This window comes from Vulpes vulpes, chromosome 6 (assembly GCF_048418805.1).
Source record: "Vulpes vulpes isolate BD-2025 chromosome 6, VulVul3, whole genome shotgun sequence".
Lineage (NCBI taxonomy): Eukaryota > Metazoa > Chordata > Mammalia > Carnivora > Canidae > Vulpes > Vulpes vulpes.
Genome location: NC_132785.1, coordinates 71,139,273 through 71,161,411, shown reverse-complemented (window position 1 = coordinate 71,161,411; position 22,139 = coordinate 71,139,273). Strand labels below are relative to the sequence as shown.

The 22,139-nt window shown below is 32.8% G+C and overlaps 1 protein-coding gene across 11 annotated transcripts in view; it reads right to left on the bottom strand.

Moving 5' to 3' along the window:
* The window catches only part of SCFD1 (sec1 family domain containing 1), a 106,753-nt gene that overhangs the window by 65,126 nt on the left and 19,488 nt on the right, over nt 1–22,139 (bottom strand). For all 11 annotated transcript variants that reach the window (XM_026007656.2, XM_072761311.1, XM_026007655.2 and 8 more), the window contains 8 exons: nt 20,301–20,390; nt 18,394–18,449; nt 17,297–17,382; nt 15,029–15,128; nt 5,435–5,574; nt 2,425–2,515; nt 1,800–1,873; nt 1,033–1,114 (listed from right to left, as the gene is read on the bottom strand). In XM_026007656.2, coding sequence (XP_025863441.1) covers nt 1,033–1,114; nt 1,800–1,873; nt 2,425–2,515; nt 5,435–5,574; nt 15,029–15,128; nt 17,297–17,382; nt 18,394–18,449; nt 20,301–20,390 — 719 coding nt within the window. The remainder of the gene's footprint in view (nt 1–1,032; nt 1,115–1,799; nt 1,874–2,424; nt 2,516–5,434; nt 5,575–15,028; nt 15,129–17,296; nt 17,383–18,393; nt 18,450–20,300; nt 20,391–22,139) is intronic.

Here is a 22,139-nt window from a genome sequence, read left to right as displayed (position 1 = left end):
TTATGTCCACAGGAGACAGTGACCTCAGGTGTTTACAGACCTGAGCAGCCTTTTCCCATTTTATAAAGATGCTACATATGGAAGGGAAAATATCATCAGCAGAGTCATCTATAAACAGCACAATTATCTATTCCTGTAGGTACATGAAAATAGCAAATATCCATCAATACTGAGAAGTGGAACAGAAGAAATTATGCATGTTTAAATTCCATGCTGCACAATGTCTATTATCCATTTGTACTGGCTCCTTCTTATTCTCTATAGCTCTTTAGATCATTAAAAAAGAAAAACATGTTTAAGTCCCCTTTCCATAAATCCAAGCTGTTATCAACATCCTTGAATTTGGAACAAGCATATTTAACTTTTTCACATTGCTTTTTGAAATGTAACATATCACATGGAAAGTAGGGGTCGGTAATAATGATGTTCTAGTGTATGGTCAATCTGTCGCTGAAATTCAGCTCCATGTCCAGAGAATAAGCGACAGTAGAATACTGAAGGATTAATTAAGTCAAGGTGACTTATTATGAACAAAGTAATAAGATAATAGAACTATGATAACAACATATAGAAAATACAACCTATTTTTTTCAAAATCACAGTACAACAGGAGATGGAAGCTTTAATGCTAAAAGACTCATCTAAAAACTAAGAGTTAATGGATATTTTAGATAGTACTATAGTAAAAGGAGAGTCTAAATCTATATTCCTAATGGTTTGTTAGACACAGGTCTACTGTTAACAGCGTAGTAAATGCAGAGATAGTTATTGAGGCAATAATAGGCAATATAATAGAAATACCAGAGATTATAACTTCTATTTACTGTACATGTGACCTTGGCAAACCACTATTCTTTCTGGATTCTTAAGCTTTCTCATTTGCAAAAAATGAAGATAATAATGTTGCCTTTGGTAATTATATTTCATAATGTTATATTGAGGTCTCAACGAGAGAATGAATATGAAATCATCTTAAGTATAAAACCCTACATAAGTAGAATACATAAATACTGTAGGGGGGGGTAAATTTACCTTTATATGTTCTAAAACAGCAGTGGCAACATTTGTATGGAGATCAATAAGTCTTTTTTTTTCAAGGAGTTCTGGCAAAGAACTACAAGTATCAAAAAATTGAAAATTAACCATTAAATTTTCTAAGAAAATGACACAGACCTTAATAAAACACACCTGAGTGTTTCCTCTGAGGAAACTTAGAATAGTAAAAAAGTTACAAGATGACAAATTAAACTGTCAACCGAATTTAACCTCTAGGTTTTACTCTATACAGTATTCACTACTTTAATACAGGTTAAATGCTTCTTGTTTTAAAGTAATCTGTCTCTTAAATATCATTATTACACCATTTCACTTTCTGATTCCAAAATCTGGAGGTTCAGAACATAATCAGATTAATGGAAATATGATTTTACTTATATATCTAAAACACATTTCTTCTCTCCTTGATAGCATTTCATAAGTATCAGAAAGAAATTGTGCTTAACCTTTAGTTAATAAAATAATAGCAATGATAAAATAAATAATAACTTGTATTATTACCACCAACACTATCTTCTTGGTAAATATATCCCCATTATACAATTTTAATTAGTTAAAGAAGTAAATGATCTGCTGTTTGAAGGTAATTTAACTCAGTCTGAACAAGTTAAAAACAGTTTATTTTTTTTAAAGGTCTATACTATTACCTACTATTTCTTATTATTAAAAACTTTAGCCAAGTTTTTAACGTTCAAAATAAATCTTATCAATAAAGACTTAAAGAGCATATATTGCTTACTTACCTAACTGCTGATGTTAGCTTAGCAGTATTGTCAGAAAGCATACTTATGGCTCCTTCGTCTTCCCCTTCTAGTCCCTGAGGAGGAAAAAAAGATCTCAGAAGCATAAAAATCAATATATTCCTAAGATCACTGATAAACACTAAGATTTAGGTCACCCAGAGTAACAAATCTTTTTCCTGTAAGGAACGAGTCTATCCATTTTTGACAGTTACCGAAAAGTTCTGGTCACCACCAGTCTAGTAAGTTGGATGATGATGGACCAGCAGGTATCTTCAGATAAAGAAATAGGTCCAGAGACTTGCCACAGCTCATGTAGTAATAAATAGTAGAGCTGAACTCTGAGGTTAGGTCAAGTGTAGTAGAATGAGCAGCACTGGAAAAGATATCTTTAAAATAAAGCCACATTATTTTTTTCAGATCATAAATTGAGAATTTTTTTTTTAAGTTGTGCTCTTCTTAGTATTTAGGTTGCTTTTTATAAAAGATCTTTTATCTAAGTTGAGAATACTTTTGTTATTAAAGCAACAAATGGTTTCAAATTTTCATGAGAAAACAAAGTAAAGCTTTTTCTCTCCAGATATCCTTCTGCTTCCCTGTAGATCTAAGAAAGCAAATGGAATCTTACCATAATGCTCTTAAGTCGTTTAACCTCATCTTCCTGTGCTCTGTAAGATTCCAGTTCTTGCTGAACTGATTCTGCAACTTCTGGGAATGGACTGAAATAGTATTGAAAACAAGAGGAACTGTGAGTATGATATTAAAATATTGATTTTTGTGTGAATTCTGAAATACATCCAATGAGGATTTATTTTTATTGTAAATGTACCTATTTGGATTGGAATATATTTAATATATGACACAGCATATTTAGCATAAAAATATACATATCCTTGGATATCTACTTATAAATACTATTTCTTTAAATGCATTTAAATTCTTATACAACTAAGCAAATTTAAATTTATTTCTATTATTTTCATTAACCATATCACATTTTTCTTTACCTATACACTGTAAGAAAAAAAGTAAAATATTAAAGTGACTGAAAAACAAAAAAGAGAAGGCATGGTATATGAAACATCAATTAAATATTACTACCCAAATTAATACTACTGTCACATGGTTCATATAATTACAAAGATGGCATTTAAAAAATATTTCATGCAAGTAATTGTGAGAAAAATCTTTTAATTCTGTAAGCTTAATATCTTACTGCTAGTAAAAGTAGAATATAGGCCACTTTTGTTGGTCTAACGCCTGATGTCTTCCTCCAGGCAAGTGTGGTTTAGCAGTAATTTCCATAGACTTCAGACACAAGTGATCTGCAAACACTGATAGCTTTGGTAGAAAAAATTTCACAGGGCACTAATCTTGAATAATTCTAAATAAATGTACATTGACCATAAAAGGGTTCCTAACAGAAGTATTTTTCATTTATAGCTGTAGAGGCCAGAAGCTTTTCTTCCTTTAAGAAATAAAAGGTCCTGTCTGAGCAGCAATTAAACAGAAACCCTTGCCCTGAGACTTGATAACACTTGATTAATGACAGCACATACTATCCAGTAGAGACTGAGAGAAATGACAGAAGACCCTGAGAGGATTTTGAGGAATATGGTCCAGTTTTACACAACTACCACAGGCACAAACCTCAGCTTCCGCAGCCCCTATGCTGCCAGAACAGAGCACTGAACCTATTGAAACGTGCTGGTTGAACCAGATGTTCCTGAAATCTCCAGTATCTTCAGGTCTCAGGGCTAACAGATAATAACTGCTTATATTTACGGAGTATTTACTGTATGCCAAACACAATGCTAAGAATGTGTCTCTATTCATATATAATCTAACCACTGTCTTGGTGAGGTACACACTATTATTAATTAGGACCAGAGCCTTTTGGGATCTTCTAAAATTGGGATTTATTCTTGCTTTTAACGATAATAACCGGATGACTTTGGGAAAGTTACTTTGTTATATTATTTCACTTCATCTTCATCACAACCTTCTGAAATAGGGCAAGAGGTAGAATTATCATCCCTAAATTTTACCGATGAGGAAACTGAAGTTCAGAGAGGTTTAAGTTACTTGTTTTACTCTACACTATCTGCCAGTGTCTTTGTGCCCACATTACTATTACTATAGTTCTAGAATATTGTAGTACAATATGTGAGTGAGAGTTATTCAGGGCTATTCTTACTTACAAACAAAAAATTAAAGTCCTTAATATTCAACTGACTTTTTAGATTGTTCCTAAATATACACATTAAAAAATTCATATCTTCCAGATTTGAATGAAGACTTTTATAAAGCTTTTTACTATTAGAAAATCTAAATCTTAAAATTAATTTTAAAATATCCTGCATCCTCTAGAAATAATGTAAATGTAACTTCTTGTACTTTGCCAGTATGTAAAAGAGCACAGACTATGGAATTCCAAGGAGAAAATTATTTAAAACAAATTACAGGGGCAGCCTGGGTGGCTCAGCGGTTTAGCACCTGCCTTCAGCCCAGGGTGTGATCCTGGGGACCCCAAATCGAGTCCCATGTCAGGCTCCCTGCATGGAGCCTGCTTCTCCCTCTGCCTCTCTCTCTCTCTCTTTCTCACTGTGTCTCTCATGAATAAATAAATAAAATTTTTAAAAAATAAAAAAATAAAATTAAATAAAAAAAAATTACAACAGTATCCAAATTGCCAGTCAGAAAGAGGAAAATAATAATTTTTCTCTACAGAGAAAATAAAATTCCTTGTTATAAGCAATGTGACTTTCCCATGTTAAAAAAAAATAGTTATAAAAAAACAGACAAAACACACAAAAAACCCAGCTGGTTGAATCACGTCTATATCTTACTTCTCTTTAAACATAAATGAGGCCAAAAAGAACAGCCCTATCAAGGACTTGGTCACATACGTAGGTACAGTAATACCTGAAATACTCAAAATTATAATAATAAATAACATTGTATTTCCATAATTGCTGATGAGCAGCATTCTTTTTCTAAGAATGATTTTTTCCGGCTTGTTCAGAATGGTTTGTTTAGCCATAATGACCACTAGATCACATTTTTTTTTTTTTTAAACAATTACTGAGCCCATGAAGTATCCTAAACTTTAAGGGACATAGCAATACATGGGATCTGTATATCTGCCTATAAAAAAATCATACAACAAATTAGTATTTCTAATGTACTTTAAATAAATGTTTTTCAGGCTTAGGTATTCCACAGATATCTAAAACTGGGTTTGTATGAAGGCAAACATGGAACAGAGAGGGAAGATTACATTTCAATGTTTCTCTATCACAAATATCTATTTTAGTGAAAGGCAGAAATGGTTTTGTAGAGGGTCAATGGGGACAGCAAAAAAATTTAGAAAGACTATCTCTAAAATCTACAAAATCATATAGTATGAGTTTACTGAAAAGAGAAATGGTCTCAAAAAACAACCAACAAGAAACAACCTAGGAATCAGGGAGAAATAGATATATCCCTATGGACTATTTAATTATAGCCCCTACTCAGCGTGTGGATGAACCACCATGATCTTTTTTATTTACTTCATCAATTTCATTAAGTCAGATGTCATCTTCATTTTCCTATAAGGGGTGAATCTTTCACTTACTGATGTTTTTCTTACTTACCTTCCTTTATGCTTCTGCCAAAATTTATCAACTGGAGTTAAATCATAAGATTTTTTGTTTTTTCTTTTTGGTCTAGCACCAGCTGGAGAATTTTCTACTCCTGAAGATTCTTCCAAATTAACTCTGTTTAAGTGGAAATCCTAAGAAAAAGTAATCTTTTTTTAAAGTAAGATTTCAAGAATGATAATATTTCCTACAACAAGGAAAATAACACAGATTCTTACTGCCCTTTCTAATAATTCTAAGGACAAAATATACATCTGAAATTTAAAGACCTCCTTCCAATGTTTCATCACACACAAATGTACTTTTAATATTTATGTATTTTAATTAAAGTAGTAGATACAAATGATTAAAACTTCAAAAAATATATAAAAATCATGTTAACGTTCTTGTGTATCCTTCTAGAAAAATATTTTTGCAAGTGCCAGCATACACATATCCTTTTAATTTTACTTTAAAGAACTGGATTACATTATGTATTTTTTGTACTTTTTCTCAATAATGTATTTTAGAGCTCTTTCTCTACCTGTATATGTACATCTACTTCATCTTTATCATAGTTATACAGTAGTCCAACATTTAGACATATCCATTTATTTAACCAGGCCTTTTGATGATGTTTACCAGGTTCCAGTAACAAACATAATCATAAATATAGTATTTTTATTTTTAATTTTTTTAGAGAGGGAGAGAGAGAGAGAGAGAAACAGAAGAGGGCAAGGGGAGAAGGAGGGGAAGAAAGAGGATCTCCACTGAGTGTGGAGCCCAATGCAGGACTCGATCTGACAACCTGAGATCATGACCTGACCCAAAATCAAGAGTCGGACACTTACTGAAACACCCATGTACCCCTTAAATATAATTTTAAAACTCTTAGGGAGTCTTAACATTCTGATCTGTTAACTGATGGTTTGCATTAAAAAAAATTACAATAGAAGCTAAAATAATAATAATAGCACTCCCTTTTATATAATTTCTAATAGGTAGTCGGAGCATTATAAGCTTTTCTGCCTAGAACTAATTTTATTCATGTGAGGCTTGATTTTTTGCCCTTTCTCAGAAAACAAACACACAAAAACCAGAATAAAAGTATTTTTTTTTATCCTTCCTTCTTGCCATAGACCTGGGGGGTTTCCTCATGTAATAGTATTTTATGGTTCAACTCTACTCTGAAGAATAGTGAGCTAAAGACAAAATATGGCTATATTATTAATTTTTAACTAATAATTAAACTTCTAGGTCCTAGCAGATTAAGTGTACTTAATAGAACTTAATCTCCTTTTGATGAAACTAGGTCAACAATACTGAGTCTAATACATTAGACCATACATACCCTGCAACTTATCCTTTAAAACTACTGTTTATTTCCTTGCTATTTTCTCTTAAGACACAAAACATGAGTGTGAAATGCACAGATGTCCAATTGCCATAGTTGATTAAGAAGTTGACAAAGAGTATATAATGTTATATTTCAGCCTGTTAATACTATGTTTTTTCCTGACTCTTCATATCATCATAGGATATATACATCAGTAACCTTACTTAATTCCTCTTACTTTCCCACCCCATATTGTAACCTTAGTTTGTACAACAGCTTACCCAAATAGGAAGGAAACACAATAGATATTAACAGCTAAATATGAGAACTCTTGCTTTAAAAATTAACAAAAAAAAAGATACTGGTAGTTAAATAGTTGAGCCTTATTAACCAGAATTTCTAGTAAAGTACTATTTCATGGTGATGATACAGCTCATTCAAAATACAAGTAACATTAACAAAACTAGTGGTTGAAAAATAAGAGCACACTATTACTGAAGTACTGATGAAACAAAAGAAAATACAAAATGATAAAGGAATAAAAAATGGTAAGAATTTTGAGAAATAACATAAAAGTGGAAAGAACACTTCCATTGTTTGCATAACAGCCAGGCAAATAAGGAAAATTTTAGTCTTGAAAACTGGGAAATTAGAACATTCTGTGCTGTACTTAGCCATGTTAAAGAAAGTGAACATTTTATAGACAAATAAAAGACAACAGAATTAGTTTTAACATGATAGAGTCTAACCTGTTCTTACTAATACTCATACTTTCTTTCTTGACTTAGAGACTAGACAATGGTGTCCCAAATCATAAGATATAAGTAAATCCCACTGAGAAGTGCTAAAAACATGGATAAGTCTTCAGTAGTCTTAGTCTCCTTTTACATGTTAAAGCAGACCAGTCAACCCAAATAGAGCTAATGATAAAATTACGTTTGGGTGATATAGGTGACAACCATTTATAGCAAAGATTTATATTCACATGGAAAAAAAGCAAAGTATATTTTGGTAAAGAATTGAGCCAAATCCAATTAAGTCTCTAGATCAGTTTATAGAAAATACTGAGGATAGAGAACCATGTCAAATTGTCTCACAAGAATACAATCAACCAAATGTAGAAATGAAGGAAACTCTTTAGAAAACCAATCCAATTCCTTCAACTGAAAAATGGCAATAAAAAAGGAGTAGAAAGAGGAACTGTTGTAAACTGAGAAGCTTAAAGATGTATCAACCAATGCAATGTATGGATACTGTTTGGATCTCTATTTGAACAAACCAACTGTATACATGTGTCTTTGAAACAATTAGGAAATGCTGAATATAGAGATAACAGTAGATATTACCAAAGAATAATTGTTAATTTTGTTGTTATGATAATAAAATTACGGTACTTTTTTGTTGTTGTTTAGATAAATGCTGAAATATTTATGCTTAGATCATATAATGCCCAGGATAAGATGCATATTGCCTGGGAAATGGAGTGATGCACATGGGGGTTCATTATAGTATTGTATGGGTGTGTTTTTATATGAAATATTCCCTAATAAAAGTCTTAAAACTTTATTCGTGACACTGAAACAGGATTTAAAATAAAACCCACAATTGTTTGCCTCTTGGCATAGTGATTGTGAAAGCACATGTTGAGATGGGATCTCATTACACTTACTTTGGGAGTGACTATGATAAGTCCTCCTTGCCCATCCACATTGGACAATAAGCAAGAAATACTGTGATTACAATATTTACAGGTTAATTTACAGATTAGTAAGTACCAAATAATACATACAGCAATGAATACGGAAATACTGAAACAATACCATTTTTAAATAAATGAATGAAATCAAGGATTTTTTTTGGATTTTACATAGTCTACACACCTTTAGTAGGAACTTTTCACGAACAACTTTGATTTAAGTGACTAAGTTTACATTACACTTTTGACTTTAAAGCAAATGCCTGAAACTAGAGCAACATAGTGCTATCCAAGAGGTTTTGTAAAGACTACAGAATCAACAGAGCATCCATCTTCAAAGCATGAAACTCTGAACTACATCTATTATACTGCAGTCATATACCTTTTAAAAAAAATGAGTGCTTCTTAAAATGCTTTTCTAATAACCTTTTAAAAATATATATTTAGAAACCACTTCCTTTTTTCCTCTTAAGTGGCAAAAAACACTTTTATATATTAATATAAATTGTGATTTAGTGTTTCAAATAATAAGAGTCAGTAGCAGAGAACCAAACACACAAAAAGGATACTTAAGATATGAAAAACCAAGCCTAACTAAAGAACAAGATACTGAGATGAAATAATGCCTATCCCTTTGCTAATGGTAACTACCCATGGCAGATGAACAATCAAAACCACCCCTCCCATAACCAAGGTATAATAAAAGGAGTCATGACTTTCTAATGATCAGTTCTGCTTCTTATATCCCAGTAAAAGGAAAAGGGCATTGCCAAGTTTTTCATCAGAAGAATGTATTTCTCACATTAAATGACAAGAATCTTTCCCAGCACACAGGGAAGCTATATGAATTTTCAGTTGCTTCCATAGTCTAAAATATAAATACTATCAGCATTCAAGATTTTCAGGCAAAATTATTTAGTATAAAAAGCAAGCTCCAATTACAAGTTAACATTTCCTATCTAGAACTTTTACTCCATCTTGTGGAGATAAAGGGTATAATTATTAAGAATTTTAAAAACTAAACGAACTTCAAAAGTGGCAGTTTTAACAACAAAAAAAATGACATGATAACAATTTATGATATCCCAGTTATAGTTTTTCCACATCTAGAAACTACATTAAAATTAACAGGAATTACTATATGATCCAGTAATTAGGCTACAGGATATTTATATTTACCCAAAGAATATGAAAACACTAATTTGAAAGGATATATACACCCCTATGTTTATTGCAGCATTATTTACAGTAGTCAAATGATAAAAGCAGCCCAACTGTCCAATGAATGGATATGGGTGCATGGGTGGTTCAGTCAGTTCAACATCTGACTCCTGATCTCAGCTCAGGTCCTTATCTCAGAGTCATGGGATTGAGCCCTGCAGTGGGCTCTCCACTGAGCTAGGAGACTGCTTGAAATTCTGTCTCTCCCTTTGCTCCTCCTCCTGCTTGCACACACATGTGCATGCACACTCTCGCTCTCTCTGAAATAAATAAACCTTTAAAAAATATATAGATGAATGGATAGAGATGTGGCAGGTATACATACATATATATATATGTATATATATATATATATATATATAACAGAACATTATTCAGGCATAAAAAAGATTGAAATCTTGCCATTTGCAACAATACGGATAGATCTAGAGAGTGCAATACTGAGCAAAATACGTCAGAAAAAGACAAACACCATATGATTCCACCCATACATGGAATTCAAGAAACAAAACAAACGAACAAAGGAAAAAATGAGACATACCAAAAGAGATTCTTAACTATACAGAACAAAGAGATGGTTACTAGAGCTGAGGTGAGTGAGACAATGGTTTAAATAGGTGAAGGGAATTAAGAGTACACTTATCTCGATAAGCACTGAGTAATATACAGTATTGCTGAGTCACTATATTGTACACCTGAAACTATAACACTGTATGTTAACTATTCTGGAATATACTTAATTTAAAATTTTTTAAAATTAAAAAATAAAATTAATGAACAGGAATAAGTCAATATAGATTGTGTAGTTTTTCTTAACTACTCTCTTTAAAGAGACTATTTTTATAAGATCTAAATATTCTGATAATGATGCTGTGAAAAGACTGCCTAAAGCTAAGAACCTAGCCTACGAAAAGTTAACTAGAGATGTGCATTGCTCTATTATTTATAACAAAAACTTATTATTATTTATTTATTATTTATAAAACCAACACTAGTCTAACCTCCATGCAACAGGGATTAACATCTGCTTCGTTCACCAGGTATCCCAGACTGGTACAGAGCAGGCACTTAAAAAATATTTATTGAGCTACATTTTTGGAGACATATGGTTGCCAATTTTTAATTCTGTGAACTGAAGAGCAGAACCAAAAAAACCCTACCACCTATTTTTACCACCTTGTAGTTTTATTTATTTAAAAGATTTATTTATATTCAATTTTATTTATTTATTTATTTATTTGTTTATTTATTTATTTATTTATTTATGATACTCACAGAGAGAGAGAGAGAGAGAGGCAGAGACACAGGCAGAGGGAGAAGCAGGCTCCATGCACCGGGAGCCCGACGTGGGATTTGATCCGGGGTCTCCCGGATCGCGCCCTGGGCCAAAGGCAGGCGCCAAACCGCTGCGCCACCCAGGGATCCCTAACCTTGTATTTCTAAGAGGATTATTTTAACACTAAAGAATATGAAATAAAAAATCAGTAACTTATGTATCTCACAAAAAGCACACACATACAATTAGTTAAAAGGTCGTTCAAAAAACCTCATTTCATAGCCCTTAGTATTCTCATTTCACTTTGGAATAGTGAAGACATCAAGGACCAGTATTAGCCTTTTCTGGTTTGGGGAAATCTCTGCCCTAAGCTATGTTTCTCAACTTTTCTTCCAACAAATAGGGAATAAGACCATATTCCTTCGTGGTGCAACTACTTATATAAATATCTTACCTCCAGTGCTCAAAGCATCAAATGCTTTCATTAGAAAAGGAATTAGAAAGATCAAAGTACCTCAATGCTCTACACAGCCTCCACATATAACCAGAAGTGAACAGATGACTCCTGATTTGTCTCACCCCTCATTCCCACCCAAAAGCTAGAACCCCATCAACCAAAACTAATTTGAGATTATGAAAACCATCGCATCATGCCATCTTTATATGACTCCCTATACCACCTCCTTTAAATCCCATCTCTTATTAACAAATTCCTAAAACTCTTCTGTCATTACCCTTTAGAACACATATTCAGTCAACAGCAAAATCTCCTATTCTGAACATCTAAACTTCCACCGTACTTTCTTGCTATAATTGAACTCCAATTGGCTGGACCCAGGATTTAAGATAGCTGCCTTCCTTCCTACTTCCAGGCTCTAACTTGTCTTCTTCCCTAAAATAACTCAAGCTTTGAAACTCCTGTCATCAGCCTATATTAATAGCAGTTTTCACTCAGGCAATTTTGCCCCTCTTCACAGACTGGGTATCTTTGGCAATGTGTGAAGACATTTTGATTGTCACAACTGAGACAGTGCTACTGGCATCTAGATAGAGGGTAGAGACCAAAGATGCTGCTAAACATCCCACAATGCACAGGACAGCCCTGCACAACAAAAACATTATTGGGCTCAAAATGTCAATGCCAAGGTTGAGAAATCCTGGTCTATAGTGATCCTGATCATTAAGACCTCCTACAGATTTACACAATCTCATTGCCTGCATCAACTTTTTCTTTTGATCATTCCCACTGATACACAAACATGATATAATTTTTCTCATTTAAGAATTTCTCGACCTCACATTCCCCTCCAGCAATTACCACTTTTCTCAACTGTCCTAGACAGCAAAAACTCTTCTAGAGTTTGCCTATATTCTCTATCTCCTTTCAATCTCTCTTAAATCCACTTCTGTGTTCTGTCCTTATACTATGAAAGCTGCTCTTACCAAAGTTACTAATAACCTTGATGTTGCCACATGCATTGGTGACTTCTCAGTCCTCCGCATTTGTTCAATCTAATTCCTACATTTTCTCTGAAAACAGTTAATTCACTGGCTTACAAAACCAACACAGATCTAGTTCTCATATCTCACTACTGGCTGCTTCTTTCTACGTTATATTGTTAGTTCCTACTCATCACCCCACCTTCTAAATGTTGAAATGCCTCAGAGTTCAGTTCTTGGATCTCTTCTCTATCTATATTCATCCCCTTGGTGATCTCATTTTATCTCTTGGCTTTAAATACCATCTATAAATGGACTACTCCTAGATTTATGTGTTGAGACCAGGTGTATTTCCTGAACTCCAGACTCATTTATACATACATACATACATACATACATCTATCTATCTATCTATCTATCTATCTATCTATCTATCTATCATCTGATATCTACTTGAATATTTTAATAGGCATCTCACATTTAACATGTTTAACACTCAACATCTGACCTTTCCCTCAAAATTTCTCCTTCTATGTCTCTATCTCAATAAATGACGTCTGTCCATTTGCAAAGGCCAAAACTCTGGACTCATCTTTGACTCCTTTCTTTCTTTTAGTTTCACATTCAATTCATCAATGAATCCTATGCTCTGCATTTCATAGATTATCACAACTCTCATTATTTCCATCCTGTTGTAAGCCACCATCCTGCTAAGATAATTGCAACAGCCTCCTATTGGTTTCTTGACTCATCCTATGCCTCTCAAGGAGTCTGTTTTCAACACTGCAGGGAGAGTGATACTCTTAAAATGTGTATCAGATGTCACTCCTTTACTCAAAACTGCATTGGCTCCCCATTTCCCTTAAACTGAAAGTCAGTATCCTTATAATGTCCTATGCCATACTGCTTCCCACAGCCTATTTAACTTCGTCTTCTGCTATATTCCCCTTGTCTTACTTTGCTCTGGCCATCTTGGCTCTTTTGCTATCTTTTAAATCTATTAAGCATCTTTCTGCCTAGAATGCTGTTCTCTCTCCCATTTAGCTCTATAATTCACTACCTTACCTCCTTTAGTCCTTTCCTCAATGTCTTTTTTCAGTGAGGTCTTCCTATTTTAAATACAATCCTATTCATCATTACCTGCATTATTTTCCTCCAGAGTATTTTCCACCTTCTAAAATGTCATATATTTTATTTTAGTTATTGTCTGTCTCCCCTATCATAATGTAAGCTCCAGGAAGAAATTAATATTTTCATTGCTTTATTGCTAAAACCAGGGTCTAAGATGTTTAGTCAGACAGCAGGGTCTCCAGTACTGGCTGAATTCTTCCTCAGACTCTTACTTGACCTCCTAAAACTAGCTTCCGTGTTCCATTACTCAGGGTTTAATTCAGTAGCCCCTTCAATTCTTCTTGTCCTCTCAAATGAATCAGAGTTGCCTACTATTTCATTGACACTCATTCTTGAGTCTAAAATGACACAGGACTCCAGAATACAAAAGGGTGTAGAACTGCCAATTTTCATCAGTAATCCTGAAATGTGATTTAAAAATATATCTTACAGCTACAATTTGGGTTTTAAAGAAAAAAACAAACAAACAAAAAAATCATCTATTATATGTTTTTCACTTCCTTTCCATATGACATTTCAGGCACTCTTTGCAATAATGATATCATTACACACTATAAACCCTAGAGGCCTGGGCTAGAAGTTAGTAAATTAGAGTGCTAAGTCTTGACAGAGCCAATAATTTGGGTTCAAATCATTTAACTTCTGTGTTAAATTTTTTCTATCAAATGGGGACTATTCTGGCTTTATTACAGAGTGCCTTGTACAGAATTTAATTGTGTACAGATTTTCTTCCCATTGCCTTTAAAGATTGGGGCTATTTTGTTTATCTGTGTATATAGCATGCTATCCACAATATTTAGTAGATGAATATATACATAAATATAAATATAGATTTTAGTTTTAAGCATGATTTTATATATGTGGAAAACATACAGTATAAATAAAAAATACTATTTACTTTTATTATAAAATGAGCTTAACTGATTCCCAGGAAAAATGGAAATTATAGCTTTCCTCCCCATGGAGAAACATATTTATTTACTTCCTCAGCATGGCAAAAAGGAAAGTAAAAAATTACTTCATATGAAAAAATTTTTAAGTCACTCACTGCACTGAGGGGTACCTGGTGGCTCAGTCAGTTAAGTGTCTGATTCTTGGTTTGGGCTCAGGTCATGATCTCAGGGTCATGAGACTGAATCTGCTTAAGATTCTCTCCCTTCCCTCCTCCCTCTGCCCCACTCCCTATCTCCTTCTTGTGCTCTCTCAAAAAAAAAAAAAAAAAAAAAAAGCCACTAACTCATTTTCCTTCATTCCTTTTCTCCCCAACACTGCCAATAATACAAATTATTCATATACTTTAAAGATCATAAATTTAGAACTTTAACCTTCAATGCTTCACTATTCTTCAGCATCCATACCCAGTGATAACCAAATTCCATCACTTTTTTTTATATTTCTTAGCTCCACCCTTCTCACCTGTGATTCTGTAGCCATGACATTAATTTTATATTAAAAGGACCATTAAACACTACTACATTTTACTAAAAAGTGGTATATTGAGCCTCTTACCAGTACATCATGCACCAAGGCTTGATATGTCCACGTATGGTGTAAAGGAGTTGCCAAATCTATGTTTCTGTCAACAAGGACTAATAAAGGCCTTTGGAAGCTGTAAATATATTTAAAAAAAAATATGTAATTCTTGATAACAGTATATATATCTCAATTTTTCTAAAACTTCCTGTTTTCTAAAACTTTCTGGTTTTATAATTTTGACATGAACAATAAGTATGCTAATATTGACGTTCCATAATAGTTTACTTTAAGAAAACTTTTTTAGTATAGCCAGTCAAGTAAAGTAATGCTTCGGACTACTTAAGTCTGTGTATAATGCTAGATTATAAGTCCTGAGGAACTATCTTAAAGGAAAAAAATCTGTGCAAGTACTGTTTCTACAGAATAATTTTTATAGCTATCGAAGTAAGAATAAGCTGCTTCTACTTAGACTTGTATTTCACATTTTTGGAAAAAAGGAATAGTCATTATCAGTTTCAGGGAAAACTATTAAGTAGAATCTGATGATAGATTTACACAAATGTTTGATAGTTTCATAAATTACAAATTAGAACTTTTTTCTGTAAACAAAAATTCAAAAAGTAGACTCTAGAGAAGAGCTTCATGAAACTGTATCCCATTATAATACATATAACTAAAACATTAAGCCACAGTGGTGCCTAATCATGTAAATACTCACTTACGAAATACTTCATATGTTATTTGCTGCATTATTACAACTAAGATGTAAAACAGATTATACTTAAAGCAAAGTGAGGCACGAAGTCATCTGGTTGCCACGTGTCTCCAAAAGTTGTAAAGGTCTGGTTTGGCAATACTGTATCAAGAGTATACATCAATTTGCAAAAGATACTGTTACCTGATTATGTTAACTGTTCATATTTTCTCCTGTAAGAGATCTCTGACCATTTTAGTAACTCATTACACTGCACTGATTATAAATACACTGCACTGATGATAAAACTCCATGATAAATAAGTAGGAGGTACACCCTTTCCACCTACTATCATTTATTACTCCAGAGCTAGGTAAAAGGCAAGGAAAGATAGCCTGTGGTAAAGTTTCTTACTTCAGCACTACTGGATATGGGGCTGGATAATTCCTCATTTTGGGGGCTTGTCCTGTGCACTGTAGGATATTTAGCTGCATCCTTTAATGCAGTCCCCTAAATTCTAGTAGCATCTACCCAGTTGTGATAACCAAACATGACTGCACACATTGCCAAATTCTTATGGAGGATCATTAATTTAAACTAGATTCAAATGTCTAAAACAGTCCAACAAAGTTGCTGATCCCTAATTAATTTAGAGATGCAACCAACAAATTAAAAAGACAACTGTATTATAACATAAGTAAGTTTTTAGAAATTATCCAAATAAAACAGAGTCTTTATATTGGTTTAAAAGCTTTTATGAGAGCACTATAGAAAGGGAACTGTCAAGTAAGAGATGCAATAGTGGGTGCTTCTGTTCAAAAAAAAAAAATCAGGTGAGAATTTGCTGTTCTGTTCTCCTTAATGAGAAACATTTTAAAGAAGATTTAAGACCAGCAATGAAATAAAAGAGTTTAATGTGGGGCTGAGACAGAACAAACTGAAACATAATGTTAGTGTTAACTCCCAATTGTAAAAATAACACAGAAGACAGGAGAAGCCACCTAAAGTCACTTGAAATAAGTCTATGGAAAGTTGCCACAGAATTATTATCCCTGGGGGGGGGGGGGCAGTTATAGTGAGTGTCCATTTATTTTTATAGGCTTTATTTATTAATTCACTTAAAACTGGGGGTAGGGATTAATTTTCCAAAATATTGCCTATCTCCTTTGAAATAATTCTCAGCCATTTGTGTGGGGTTTTTTTCTACTTCTTCACCCCAATACTGTATATTTTTAAATAAGCATTTCAATATAAAAATGGAAACTAGTTGTTAGGTAGAAATAGACATAAGCATCACAAGTTTTTCACTTACTTTTGTCATTAACAAGAGGCTTAATGAAAATTGAAATAAAAGGGCTACTGATCTCCAAAACCATACAAAGAGAAAAATCTCTCCTACAGATGACAAAAATGGAAAACAATTTCACAGGGCTTGACCTCATAACCCTGAGATCATGACCTGAGCTGTGATCAAGAATTGAATGCTTCACTGACTAAGCCATGCAGGTGCCCTCAAAACAGAAATTTCTAACAGAAGGTAAATTAATTAAATAATTCATTTATATTTCAAGAACAAACTGAGTCAAAACCCTGATAAAACATAATACCTGAATTGGCCAGCTCCAAGTGTGTCACCTGTAAAAAGACTGTTCCTTGCATCTCTTAGATTTTCTCGAAGTTTCTTATCTAGTTTCTGAAAAATCAAATTTGATAATAACCCTTAAAGAAAAATTTCACAGAACCTTATATAGGATAATAAAACGTGTTATTACGAACACTGAGAACATAATGTGTTCTTAGTTTCATAAATAAAAAACTTGCAACTTCTTTACAAAATAACAGATCTAAAATCTAAATATTTTAGTTTTTTTACTATTTCATATCATTATAACTTGGACTTGAAAAGATCAATACCTTTTCTATTGTGACTCAGGCCTGATTTCACTAACAATCACTTTTCACTGACTATTTTTATATTAGGTACAGGAACGATTTGCAGTAATGAGCCACTTTCTTACCCAATCATGACTCTGTTTTACAAAGAATGTCTCTATCTACTGACAGATCCAAGAGGCTCCAGAACAGAAATGGAATATGTGAAAGAAAGCAGCCCTCCATCAGTCAATGATTCATTTCAGCTAATAAAATTAAAAAATGTTAGTGTATCTTCCATCTTTCCATACTACTTGACCTTTCCTTTTCAGTAATTCTGTAATTTCTCTATTTACTCTTTAATCTTTAAAGCAAATTTTTGAATGCTCAATTTATATTGAATATTTTACTCCAATAAAGTGGAAGAGCAAATGCCTTCATTTTAAAGTTATGATTGTCAAAAAAAAATAAAGTTATGATTGTCAATAAACACTTACTAAATGAAGTTAAATATAAAATGACCTGGGGGATCAAATAAGTATAAAAACTACTTAGAGAAACAAGGCAGAAAGAAAATATACATTTTAGTAAAAAAGAAACAGAGCTGGAATAGCATGTTGGAGTAAATCATTTTTCTCCACCCCATAACACTATACAATGATTATTTCTTATTTTTGGTGGAATCTCAATGTTGTAAAAAAGATTTGCCTTTGGTACTTAATATATGGCTCATAGCAATCATATATTTCATATTAACAAAAAGACTTGAGGTACTTATGGAAAACATTGATACAATGTTATCTGTCATCAATGGATATCTGTATGAACTCACCACTGCTACCATTTCCGCTGCTGTTCCTCTTGAACATCTGATTATAGGAACAGCACCTATTTTAACAATAGATGTTAGCAATGATTTTTAGCTTTCAATAATGGAAAAGAATGAAAAGAGCTTAATTTAGAAGGAAACTTCTAAAAGGTAGTACTATTCTTGATTTTACAAATTAACAATGAAGGAATATAGTCTTGTTAAAAAAATAACTTAAAAGATAAAACATATCTTCCATTAATATGAAAGATTCTAAAAGGTGGCCTCAGTTCATTATTGAATCAGCTCATTAGACCTCTTAATTTCTTTGTTTATTACTTCAAGTTTTATCAAAGGCTGAAATCCTAAAATGATAGAAAAAAATCCAATTGCATTGAAAATCTCAGAAAACAAACTGAGAATACTGTAATCTTTACATGCTGAAACTGCTGCATTTTAGATTCTATACAAAACGTTCAGTCAACTGCAAAAAATTGTAAAATATTAGCAAGTTTTATAAAACTGCTTTCTTCCAATGGCAAGTTATACATGCTTGTCATAAAAACTCTAAATAATGTTAGAAATGTATAAGGTTAACCCTTTGGTTCCAGCACCCTAAAATAAAATAATCCCCCTTGAGAATTAGATATGGATATTTTCAGATTATTTTTTACATGTAGTTTTAAATAAATGTATTTGTGAAGAGTAAAAAAAAATAGGATAAATTTTGTTCTTAAATTTGCCTTTTTTACTTAATCTCTGGTTGACATCCTTCTATGTCAGATGGGCAGTAATTTCAATTATTCTTGAAAAAATCACTTTCTGATATTCTATAAGAAAGCTTGCTTTAACACTTCCATGGTCTTTTATACTTATCTTTTTCAATCTACCTTTACCTTGAAAATATAACTATCGTCAAGAAAAAATAACCTTAAAGTTCACAAAAACCCTTGCATTCAGTGAAATCTTGGAGAATATGTAGGATGGCAAAATAGAAAGGTTAATTATGTCAGTTTAATGACTAAAAATCGCATATACATGTGCTTTGTTTAAAACAACAGCAATAACAATCCCACTTGAAGGTACTAAAAATACTTGAAAGTGCAGAAAGTGCAGGAGGGTAAAACTTTGAAAGAAAAGATATATTTAAAAATTGAGATACATTTTTAACTAGCTTTTCTCTTGAGGGTACTTTCTAGTTTGCAAGGCACAGAAAAGAAAGAGCTCAAGCAGAAAACAGAAGAATCCAAGACTGGCATTCAGGGCAGGAAATTAAAGGAGAAAATCGCAAGGGAGGCCCAAACCTTGCATGCAAATTCTCCTCAAACTTCTGACTGTGGGGCAGCCCAAGTGGCTCAGCGGTTTAGCACCACCTTGGGCCCAGGGCGTGATCCTGGAGACCCAGGATTGAGTCCCACGTTGGGCTCCCTGCATGAAGTCTGCTTCTTCCTCTGCCTGTGTCTCTGCCTCTCTCTCTCTGTCTCTCATGAATGAATAAATTAAAAAAAAAATCTTAAAAAAAAAAAAAACTTTTGACTGTATCCTAAACTATTCATGGTATTTCCCTTCTCAATTTTCTCATTTGTGAAATAAAGAGAAACTTTAAAAATTTAGTGTAAGGATCACTTTAAGTCTGCAAAATTAAAATTGCAATTAGAAGGTTTCTAAACATATCTACTAGTAAGAAAGCATAAAAATCACACAACAGATACTGAACACAAAGTAGCTCTAAGTAAATTTAGATGTACCAAAGAAAGGTTTAAAATTCTGAGTACAGTGGATTAATAGTATACTAAATTTAGTGTTTTCTGGAACCTTGGGAGTGTGCCTTAACAGTTATATTTATCTCTATACTTAAAAGTGTATTTGAAATTCTTCCTAATAGAATGTTAAACATTTTGAGAAATAACCAGAAAGATTTGAGGACCTACCCAGTGTAACAAAAAAGCAGAAGAGGCTGTCAACAATAGTGTCCATAACAGTTTCCATCTCTGTGTCCGTGATATCTGGTCTATTAATGGCTAAAATAACATAAAGAGAAAAAAACTTACCAAACTCTACGTCTTGATAACATTTGTAATACTCAAAAAGTAAAATTTTTTATGTTACACCTTTAAGTGAATAAATATCCATTAAAAATTATACCTCAAAAAAACTGCACAGCATTTCAGTATCTGTAGTATTGAACAGTATCAAAATCACAGTAGTGCTAAGAAAACAAATCTGCCATAAAAAGTATACAAAATTTTTGCCAGAGCAAAGAAAAAAATATCATATTCCATACTTTCATTCACAAACACTAGATGGCCTCAAGAAACTACTGAACTTACCCAAGTACTGCCAGAAAGGACAATGACAATCAATTATTATAAGACCAGTGTCCCATATCATTTTTCTTGTATTGTAGTTAAGTTATATGAATTTCTTTTCTGATGTACTATACTGTACCTAAGTGAGTTCCAAACTTTAGTGGGTATAAGAATCACTTTAGAAATATAAAAGAGAATGTTTGTCTGGAATAAAAATTCAAGATTCTTAGCCTTTTCCTCTCAGGGATTCAATTCAACAGATCTGGATAATTCTAAGAAATCTGCAATTCTGATAAGCACCACAGATGACTCTTAGAGCTACATTAACAAAAACAAAAACACTGCTGTGAAGACTATACTTGACAAAGATATTGCTTTACTCCTCTTTCATCTCTTACAATACTTATGCTTAGTATTTGATGAGTAGATGCTCAATAAACATTTGTTAAAAGACCGGACTAGAATATCTATATTTTTAATTTCCCAACACTCTGAATTTGGAAACAAACATAAAATTCAATATAACTTGTGATTATTATGAGAAGAAAATAGATTCCAGCCGTATATATCAAAGTGTTTAAAGAAACTATGGGCCATCTAGAGAGCATAAAATAATAAGGAATTCAACCAGGCAATACAGAATCTGGATGAGGGAGGGTGCTGCTACTTGATGTTGCAGATTCAAATCAGAAGACAGAAATGGCTAAAAGATACAATGTGAATCATGTAAATTCAAGGGACACCAAAAAAGGGAAATACTCAGCTCATTTTGTTAATCAATGGTACAGGTAAAATCCAAATGGAAGCCTCTAGCCCTTAGGTTCTACACCCTGGTCTCACACCTCTAAATCAGAACTAACCCAAAGGGTCAAAAAATTGTCCATCAATAACCTCAATTCACTTATGTCAACAACTTGGTTTGAGATAGTAGCTGACTTTGGGAAGATAAAATCTGCTTCCTTTAAAAGGATACATAAATTTCCAATCCATGAAAAGTAGGTGATATAAATAAAACCCACAATAATAACATGTTTGGGCTAAACTGTTTAAGATTATCAGTTAAAATACTTGTGATATTTGAGAGGATTTGGCACATAATTACATAATGGTTAAGAGCACTGTGTCTGAAGTGGGTTTAGTAATCCGGTTCTACCATTTCCTTATCAAGTTACTCAGTATCTATCTAGTTCCTTGGTTACTTCATCTGGAAAACGTAAATAGTAATAGTAATACCATCTACTTCACAAAGTTACTCAGGAGTAAATGAACTCACACTGTAAAGTGCTTATAGAACAATTTATAATTATTATAAATAGACTACTGAGAATCTGGGCAATTAACCATACAACTATACTTTAAAATTAATAAATTTATACTTTAAATTTAATAATTAATTTCAGATCTGTGATTCTCCGAGAAGTATAAAAAATTAATTATATAAGTACTGAATGTAATGAATTT